This window comes from Nycticebus coucang, chromosome 1 (genome assembly GCF_027406575.1).
Source record: "Nycticebus coucang isolate mNycCou1 chromosome 1, mNycCou1.pri, whole genome shotgun sequence".
NCBI classification, from domain to species: Eukaryota; Metazoa; Chordata; class Mammalia; order Primates; family Lorisidae; genus Nycticebus; species Nycticebus coucang.
The window spans coordinates 30,560,131-30,569,767 of record NC_069780.1 but is presented as its reverse complement, the minus strand read 5'-3'; the positions used below and the strand labels follow the sequence as shown (position 1 = coordinate 30,569,767).

At 46.4% G+C, this 9,637-nt stretch overlaps 1 protein-coding gene across 2 annotated transcripts in view; it reads right to left on the bottom strand.

Annotated features, from left to right (window-relative positions):
- Positions 1–6,047: 6,047 nt before the first annotated feature.
- Positions 6,048–9,637, bottom strand: part of NFKB1 (nuclear factor kappa B subunit 1) — a 125,555-nt gene continuing 121,965 nt past the window's right edge. For both annotated transcript variants that reach the window (XM_053557743.1, XM_053557654.1), the window contains exon 24: positions 6,048–6,875. In XM_053557743.1, coding sequence (XP_053413718.1) covers positions 6,715–6,875 — 161 coding nt within the window. In that variant the 3' untranslated portion in view covers positions 6,048–6,714. The remainder of the gene's footprint in view (positions 6,876–9,637) is intronic.

The window sequence follows — 9,637 nt, the reverse complement described above, 5'->3', positions numbered from 1 at the left end:
TGAAGAAAATTTCTTTCTTTTTTTTTTTTTTTTTTTGCCTGGGAACAGACGACCTCGTTGTTCAGTATCTGGCATTAGCTTCCAGCCTTCCCTGATCTGACATGAGCGCATCCTGCTCCTCAGTGATTCTGCCTGTCTTCAACAATGACGCAGTTTCCTGGATGCCAGGAAGGAATCCTGGAGGAAAGGGTTTCTAGACTTTGGTTTTGTCTGCTATGCTTCTGGCCTGAAGAGAATATAACTTCCCTAAGAACCAACATCTGCTTCTTTCCCACTCATCTGAGAAAATGAGAGACAAGGTCCTCCAATGTTCTGAAGATCACTAGAGAGAAACTGGGCGGCCCCTTTCCTTTGGGTGGAATGCCAAAGGACCAAAGGAATGCCTCTCAAAGGCGGTTCACCTTGGGACAGTTTCTTTCTTCTTTTTTTCTTTTTGTTTTCTTCTTGAGACAGTCTTACTTTGTCACCGTTAACACAGTGCTGTGGCATCATAGCCCACAGCAACCTCAAACTCTTGGGCTCAAGTGATTGTTGCCTCAGCTTCCCGAGCAGCTGGGACTACAGGTGTCCGTCACCATGTCCAGACAGTTTTTCTATTTTTAGTAGACAGAGGGGTCTCACTCTTACTCAGGCCCATCTCCAACTCCTGAGATCAAGCAATCCACCCATCCTGGCTTCCCAGAATTCTAGGATTACAGCTACCACACCTGGCCTTGGGCAGTGTTTAAAGAACTATGGTACACAAAGGTTGATCAGCAGGAGTGTCTGTGAGTCAGGGCAGTGGCAGTGAGACTTTGCTCCCCATCCTACCTTCCCTCAAACTGTTGGTCACCTCTAAGGATTTCCTTAAGATTAACTGTGACTTTGTCCTTACAATGCAGCCTTTATTCTTTATCCTGAGAAACAGTTTCTCTTTGGTGACGGCCACTTACCACAGTTGCATGTGAGTCCAAAGTGCACGTCTGCAGACAAGTTATAACTAGACAAACCTTAAGGTGTAGCCTCCCTCGGGGAAGGTGGAGGATCTGGGTCAGACTGTCACTGGTTCACCAGATCAACAGCCCTCTTACTACTGGGAACACAAGCAGAGCAATCCTCCACCCCTGTAAAACAGGGGCAAAATACTTACCTCATATCTTCCTCGAAGAAAAAAACATCATTTTATTATAAAGACATTTGCACTAGATTGTTTATCACAGGTCAATTCACAATCGCCAGGATGTGGAAACAACCTAGGTGCTCATCAACCTAGGAATGGATTAATAAACTGTGGTATATGTATACCATACAATTCAGCCATAAAATGATAGACATTTTACATCTTTTGTATTAACCTGGATAGAGTTGGAGAACATTCTCTTTAATAAAGTATCATAAGAATGGAAAAGCAAGTATCTAATCGATGTATTCAAAACTAATATGAAGCCAGTAGATGAACTAATACAATTTAAGTTGGGGGGTAAGGAAGGAGGGGGCTTGGTGTGCTCTCACCTAATGGCACACCTCTGGGTGAGGGGCTTTACTTAACAAATGCCAACATTGAAACCTAATTGTTGGGTGGTGCCTGTGGCTCAGAGGGTAGGGCGCCGGCCCCATATGCTAGAGGTTGCAGGTTCAAACCCAGCCCTGGCCAAAAAAAAAAAAAACCTAATTGTTTGTACCATTATTAATCTGAAATAAAAAAAAAAAAACCTCACAGGTTTTTTAGCAAGTACCATATTTTCTGTGTAAACCATGTCCTCATGTATCATACACACGCACATTTTTGGCCCAAATTTTCAAGAAAATGACCCTTGAGAAAGTGGCTGCCTCTCAGCTAGGAGACTGTGGGAGGGCTAGGGCTCCCCTGGTGAAAATGCAGATTGCACTGCCCTCCCACAGCTGCCCTCTCTGTGAAGGCTGCTCCTTTCCTTCTGCCACATAGGGGGCTTTGGCTGAGATGGTCACACATCTCCTGAGATGGCAGGAGCTTCTGAGGCCACTTGGTCTGCAGGGCTCTTGGTCTCTGTGCAGTTGGGCGTTGGGCCTTGACCCTCAGTCCTCACCCTACAAGGCTGCAGCCTGCCTTGCCAGCCCTGCCACCACCCCCTCCCCAGACTGTGGCACTTAGAGCAGGCTGCTCTAGCCTACTCCCACCAAATCCTGGATGCTAGCAGACTGGAACACAATCGCGGCCCCAGGTGAGAGGTCGTGTAGGCCCCAGGAGGCTATGAGCTCCCCACTCCTGAGCCATGCTATCCATGTATAATGTGCATCCTTATTTTCCCCTCAAAAATTCAGGCAAAAAGTCTGCATTCTAAGTGGCAAAATACGGGATATTAACAGATGCCCAATGATGACCACTCATTGTCCTGCCTGGCATGCAACAGATGCCCAGGACATCTTGATTCAATATATATCTTCATTCTTTGAGGGGTTTTGTGACATTTCAATGGAATCATCATTTTGGAAAGAGGCATTAACATGGAGAAACCAGTTAAGGGAAGTGAGAAGATGCTATCTGAGCCCCTTCCTCCCTCTCATGCTAAGAAGGTCGAGCAGCTTATGAAACTGTTCACCTGTCCGGAGTAACAGCAGAAGGCTATTGCAGACATAATGGAACCCATACTATTGAATTTCAAGCCCCTCTTCAGTGTTTCCCCCAGTCTCAAAGCCAAACAACAGACTAGGAAACTGAGGGAAAGGAACGTGTAGCCTTTAATTGGTATTTACAAGCAGCAGCCGCCACAGGGAGGGCAGCAGAGAGGAGACGCTCTCGCAGGGCGCGCGTTTCCACAAAGATAAAAATCCCGATGATCTGCCTAGGTAAGTGAGCTGTAAGAGCTTATCCAACCCTAAGTTCTGTGGTATTTAGGAAAATAAACAATTTTATATTCATCCTCTCTGGGCTGCTGGGCCTCAACATGTCCATTACCTAGGGAAGTACAAATCAGAAAGAAAATTGGTCCCAAAAGCACCAAACAGGAAGGAGAAAGAGTTACAACCACCTCCAGCCCATGAATAATTCATATTTAAGCATCTTCACCTGTCACTGGCGGAAGGGTAATAAAGTCATTTTAACCAAGCAATACGTCCTCTCTGATCCCTTCAGTTCATTTTGCATTCTGGCTGGGTCCACAATGATCCCATCCTTTCTGCACAGATCTGTATGCATTTTTTTCTTTCTCTTTTAAATAAGGCATCTTTTTGTCAAAAACTACAGACATCACTAAAGAATAGTCTTTGGAATCAGGTAGGCCAGACTTTGAATCTGGGATGAGCTATTTAAACTTCAGTCACGTCTCCTTATTGTGTGCTGGGGTCAATACATGCCTTTCAGGGGTGTCTCGAGAGCTTCATTAGAAATCAGTAATCCTGGGGGCATGTGATAAATGTTCCAGCCTGCCTGGCTCTTTCCCCTCTTTCTTTCTCCTGCTAAAATACCTAAGGTCCAGTTGTGGGTCTGCCCTCCATGGCGGTGACTGGGAAGGTCTATGCCACATACAAACCCTGCAGGGGGTGCAGGTGGGTAAATGAGCAGCCGCAGGGCCTCCTTATGCTGTGAAGAAAGACTGCTGGTCCTGAACAAGGCTGGGTTATGCCTGCGGAGTACAGAAACCTCAAAAGATGACTAAATTTCTGAGGAAGCTATTTTTAAATGGCCCCCTGCTGTGACACAGGCTTTCTAAAGGTTTATTTCAGCCCCGTTACAGCTTTCCACCTGGCCTTGTGCGCTCCTGTTGGTTTATCCCCATCTGCTGGTACAGTGTGAAGATGCTCCTTTCACAGCGGCCCAGGAGCCTTTGTGTTCTCGCACCGTGCAGAGGTTCCGACTGGCACTGAGATCCGGGAGGAGGAAGCATAAGATTCTGGGACAGAAGAGAAACAGGGCTTCTTAGGAAAGAAGGGAGATGTTATTTTCTAACTTACCATGAGTCGCTTAGCTGTTGTTCCTCAAGTCTGCTTCTCTCTCTGGTATGAGCCTGGAGAAAGGTGATGATCCACTTCGCAACTAGGGCTTGAACTTGAACCGCTATGGAGTTTGCTCATGAACCTGCAATTGAGGCAGAGCTCAGCAGGACGATTGGTTTCCATCCCGGGCAGCGTCAGCTGAGACAGTCTGAAGCTAAATGGGGTGACTCAACGGCTGAGCACTAGAATCTTCCGAAGCCTTTGCTCCCTCACACATCTTGCAGTTGATGCTGGCACTGGTGGGACCTCCGTGAAGGTTGCTGTCCAAACTCCTGGGCTTGATTTCTCTCCATGGCGTGACCCAGGACAACTGGGCAGAAGGGGTATTACGTTTTACGACCTTGCAGGTCACTTTGCATCTCTTCCACCCTTAGATTCTCAGAGAAGGCGCAAGGCCTCTCCCTCCTGGGAGGGGAGCCAGCCTCACGTTGTAAGACCGGCGACCTTGTCGTGGTCATAGGACAACTATCCACCACAAGTGGAACTGGTGGAGGAATGAAGGCACGGGCTACTTGTCTGACAACTAAGAATTAAGGAAAGTCAGAGCTGTATTTTTTCATGTTATATAGTTTTTGAAAACTGCAATAATGGAGGTAGGTAGGGGTGGAAAAATGGTAATGTAGACAACAAGTAGAATTTTAAGAAAAGATTCCATTGATTAGGGACCTACTGTGAAATGCATAACCCAAACCATTTATTCATTTAATTTTATTTTAACTTTTCAAGACAGGGTCTCACCATTTTACCCAGACTGGTTTCAAACTCCTGGGCTCATGTGATCCTCCTACCTCAGCTTCCCTTTTTTTACACCAGAAGATGAAATCTTGCTTAGAAAGGCCTTCCCTAAATCAAGAATATTCATTTTTGAGTTCTAGTATTTTTTTTTAAAAGGGATATGGATTTTCTTTTTTTTTTTTTTTCTTTTTTATTTTTTTGATTTTGGCCAGGGCTAGGTTTGAACCTGCCACCTCTGGCATATGGGACCGGCACCCTACTCCTTGAGCCACAGGCGCCGCCCGAGTTCTAGTATTTTTAAGGTTTAACTTTTGATACATCTGGAAATTATTTTGATGAAGAGGAAGGCTTGGGTTCAGATTGCTTTTTTTCCAGGCTGCAACATTTATTGAATAATCATCTTTTACTCATTGATTTGAAATTTTACGATATATTAAATTTCTATTTATTTTGGGGTTACTGATAGACTCAATTGCATTTACCTACTTTATCCTATCAAGATAATGCCCTACTCATGAGGTTTGGAGCTAGACAGAGCTGGGAGTAAATGTCGAAGCAGCTATTTGAACTCTTTAAGCCTCTATTTCCTTCTCTGTAAACTGAGGATAATTCTGTACACCTGGTTATTTTCAAGATGGTTCTCTGGGAAGCCGACTCTGAGATGGAGATCTGTGTGCAGGGTGTTTCTCAGGAAGTACCCTCCTGATGAATAACTGTGGAAGGGCAGGGGAGGCTGCAGGGCAGAGGGAGACGCTGGGTGCAGCGCAGCCTCAGCCGACCTCACTGGAGCCTGGATGCTAACACAGCCCTCCAGGGTTGCCCTGGGTTAGAAAGATGCTGCGTGGGGCTACCATGGAAATGGGCGTGGCCTGGGGGAGGTGGCTCTCTGCAGCGGAGGCAGTCCCTGAAGGAGAAGATGGGTAGCGTGCACTCCCAGCCTACAAGTCCTTTGTCAAGGAGGGATCTCGGTTGCACACCACACAGCACCTCATTGGAGGACTTCTTCCTCTTTTCCAACTCTTTGAGTGAAAAGTAGCACAGCAGAGCCTCACGCTGAAAGGCTCCTTGTCCAATGCCCTGAGCTACGTGGAAATGTCAGAGATACGGACAAGACAGTGAAGAGGTACAGGGTTGAATGAGACAGAGGAAGGGGAGATGATGCTGTTTAACTGAGATGAGCTGGGCAAGAATTGAACAAACCAAAAGCTTTCATTTTCGGTGATTTTTTTGGGTTCATGTCTAGATTAAAAAATTGACTCTAATGAAAATGTGAATGTGATTAACCAGGCTATGGAATGATCCCATGATCACAAAGCATCATCTTAGAAAAGTATTTGCAGAGCTCAAACAAGGCGAGGTCATCGATTTGCTTTTCCTTTTATTATAAAAGTAAAATAAAAAATAGCATTTATAAGTCCAATATCTTTTCCCTTAAAGTTTTGATCTAAAAAACATATTTACAATAGCAAAATGCAGAAAAGGGGGAAGAAAATAGCATTTTCAGCACAGATTGTAATCATGTTTAAATATTGACAAGTATGTGTTCTCTCTTTTTAAATCACAGAGACAGCAATCTTTGAAAAAGCAATACGCTTTTTTTTTTTATTGCACACTAAGTGACTCTCATCTTAAAATACCCTTTTCTTGATTCTTGATTCGAAGGTTCTGGATGGCTGGAGAGTGGGAAGAGTGATACCTTTTAATAATAGCAGGAGGCAGCAGGGGATAGCAGCAATCACAACAGAAGCGACTGTGATCTAGGAGCAGCCAGCAAAGCTCGTTTAAGCCACCCCCTCCCCAGATACAGCACTCAGCTGAGCACTGTGATGGCTAGGTACCAGCTGCAAGTGAACCCAGCTAAAATTCATTTATGAGCCAAGAAAGGAAGCCAAGTTTAGAAGGCCTTGAATTAAGAATGATTCTGGTTTTCTTCTGAGCACCTCTGAATGCACTTTACCTTCCTTCCTTTGAACAACACAGTGGAATTTTAGGACTTTGGTTTACACAGGGTGGGAAATTGCCAGCAGGCTAGATCTTGCCTTCTATAGGTCCTTCCTGCCCGTAATCATGGGGCATTTTGTTAAGAGTTAGCAATGGGCTGCCGCTGGTCAGAGACTCCGTAAAGCTGAGTTTGCGGAAGGATGTCTCCACGCCGCTGTCACAGACGCTGTCGTTGTCTCGAAGCTCATCTGTGGGGAGAAAACACGACTTCACTGGGGAGATGGCAAGGACGGAGGCTCTCCTGCATCTTTTGCTTCAGCTGGGCTCCAACCTCAGCTCTGCGAGGTCTCACTCTGTGGACGGCTCCTGCCCACTGGCTTCCACCAGTCAGTGCGTTTCCCCCACATGGCCCCCTCATCACGACTGCTCGCAAGGGGGTGAGGGGCAGGAGATACCATCTAACACGCACACTTGCAAGCACATCAGAATTAGCCGAATGTTTTCGTGTTTTTCTCTTGCAATTCTGTCTGAGTTCTCTTGACTCATAGTGTACCTCCCCCCTACAGAAATCAGGTATATTTTTCCAACCACTCTCTTACTTATTTTATAACTGGGGAAACTGCTGAACCTAGGCAAAATAAATTGGTAGCAGAAGGGGGAACTCAAAATGAGATCTCTCTCTGGGCCTCAAATGCTGCTGAACAGTATTTATTGCCTTGAAAACATTTTCGGTAGCTAAAATATAACGTGATTTTGATGAAAGTGAGTTCATACTGGAAAATTAGGCTGAATATTCCTTATTGAGAAGTATCCTTAGGGGATCTGACCAGTGTGAATTACTTCCTATGTAGAGAGAACAGGAGAAGTCTAATAAACTTCAACCTTGAAATTAAATGCTACCTTCTTATGTATCAGATTCTGATATTAGAATATTAAGACGTCAGTGGCAGTGTCATGACTATCATCTTTGTATTGCTTGACTTAATCAACCCATTCTTATTTGGTATCTATTATATGCTAGGAATAGTGCTGTATCAGAAAAGTAACTACAAATTAAGGGCTTAATGCTTATGTATGTACTTTGGCATTTACTTTTTAAGATGTAAGTGTTTACTTTCTTCTTAGAGTATTGTGCGAAAGGAGTATGGGACCATGAGACGGAGAGCTGGGTGGTTTTCCTGGTGTCTGCATTTGTCCTTTCTAAGTGTGCGCTTTGACACCTACGCTTGCTCCCCTAGGAAGGCCCCTGGCAGGCTGAAACTGAATGGCAGGAAAAGACCAGCCAGGGAACAGCTCTCTAGGGAAGGGGATGAGAAGATTCAGAGGCCTCGAGGGTCCCTCAGACTAGTGTGCTGGGGGAGCACAGGGAGGGCAATGGGCGACAGCATGTATAAAAGTGACATTTAAAAGAGAGAATGGGTAAAGCAGGGATGTGGCTAGGCACGCAGCATATACTCAGTAAGGAATTGTTGATTAAATAAAAGAACTGGAGAGTGTGCCACAGGAGGAACAAAACCTCATTAATTTTTAAGAAGAATCAAACTGCCTGTTGGGCAGAAAAGGGACTGAAGGGAGGGCTGACAAAAAGGAATCAAGGAGATGATTAGGAGCTCCTGCGGGTCTGAGGGGTGGGGAGGTGGGGAGCGCGGAGTGAACTGAACCTGGGTGGTCGTCAGGGAGGACACTCGATGGATCCGATGTGAGCACCAGAAGGGACTCAGAGGTAAATTTTACACGGTGACTTTACCTCCCGGAGGAGAGCTGTGCTCGGACTGGTGTGGCCAGTATGGGATTTGGGTGGGACTGCATGGAGGAGTCAGGAGGGCTCTCCCTACCCAGAGGGCTGCGGCTATGAGGGGAGTGTGGAGGAGGCAGCCAGGAGCACGCGCTGCAGAATGGCCGAGAGGGAGCCAGGCTGAAGTAGGAGGGAGGGTCAGCTGTGGCAGAGGATGTAAGTGGTTGAGAAGGTGAGGAGGAGGGTGACCCGTTCTGGCAACACGGAAGGTGGTCACTAACGAGAGCAGACCGGGTGGGGCAGTGGGAATGGAACTCAAATGCAGGTGGTCAAGTCGAGGATAGAAGGTGAAGAGGTGGATAGAGCAGCTCTAAAAAATGCTTCTGAGAAGCCCTGCTGTTCAGGGGAACAGAGAAATTGGACTAGAGCTAAAGGAGATGCGAGATCAAGCCCTGTTTCTGTTCGTTTTGTTTTGAAAGACCAGGAAATTACAGCACACTTGCTAGGTGAGCGATGGGGGGCAGGGGACTGCTTACGCAAGGATGATGGAGCAAGAACTTGAGGAAGGTGAGTGGGTGTGACTCCAGACTCCGGGAGAGGCTGCTGCCCTAATGGGCACAGACACTGAACCCAGCTGAGCTCACATGGAAAGCCGCCAATGTGGGCACAGGTGCAGGAGGGCTGGTGGACTGGAGGGCATAAAGATGGGGCAGTTCAAGTTGCTTCTGTGTTTTCCATGGAGTGTTAGGCAAGGGCCGTGCTTGAGTAAGGGGAGGGAAGCAGGGCTGGGGGCTTGGAAAGAAAGAAGGTGTGCAGTGGTTGTTCAGCGAGTGGGAAGATCAAATTATACAAGCACAGGATTACTGGGCTGTGTCGACAGGCCATTCCGTATGGATATGCGTTTTCTGGATGACACATGGTACCTCTACTGGTGGGAGAAAAGATCAGTGTCATGAGCACGAGAGAGGAGGCCGAAGGAAGGAGAGACTGCTGGAAGGAGGAGGTGTAGGAACGGAGGGCAGCGCAGGGGGAAAGTGACAGCACCAGGCTGGTGCTCGTTCTGACGCTGCGAACCTTAGGCTGGGCATTTCTCTCTCTCTCTCTCTATTGAAGAAATGAAAGAAATGACATTTACCTTAACCATCCACATCATGTTGCTTCTAGCATTTACTGCGTTATTTAGTATTCCTTAAGTAACTCATGTGTCAACATGCTTTTCCACGGGAACGGTCCCCTTTTCTGAAGGGCAGTGTCAGGAGGAACGAAGTTAAGGCA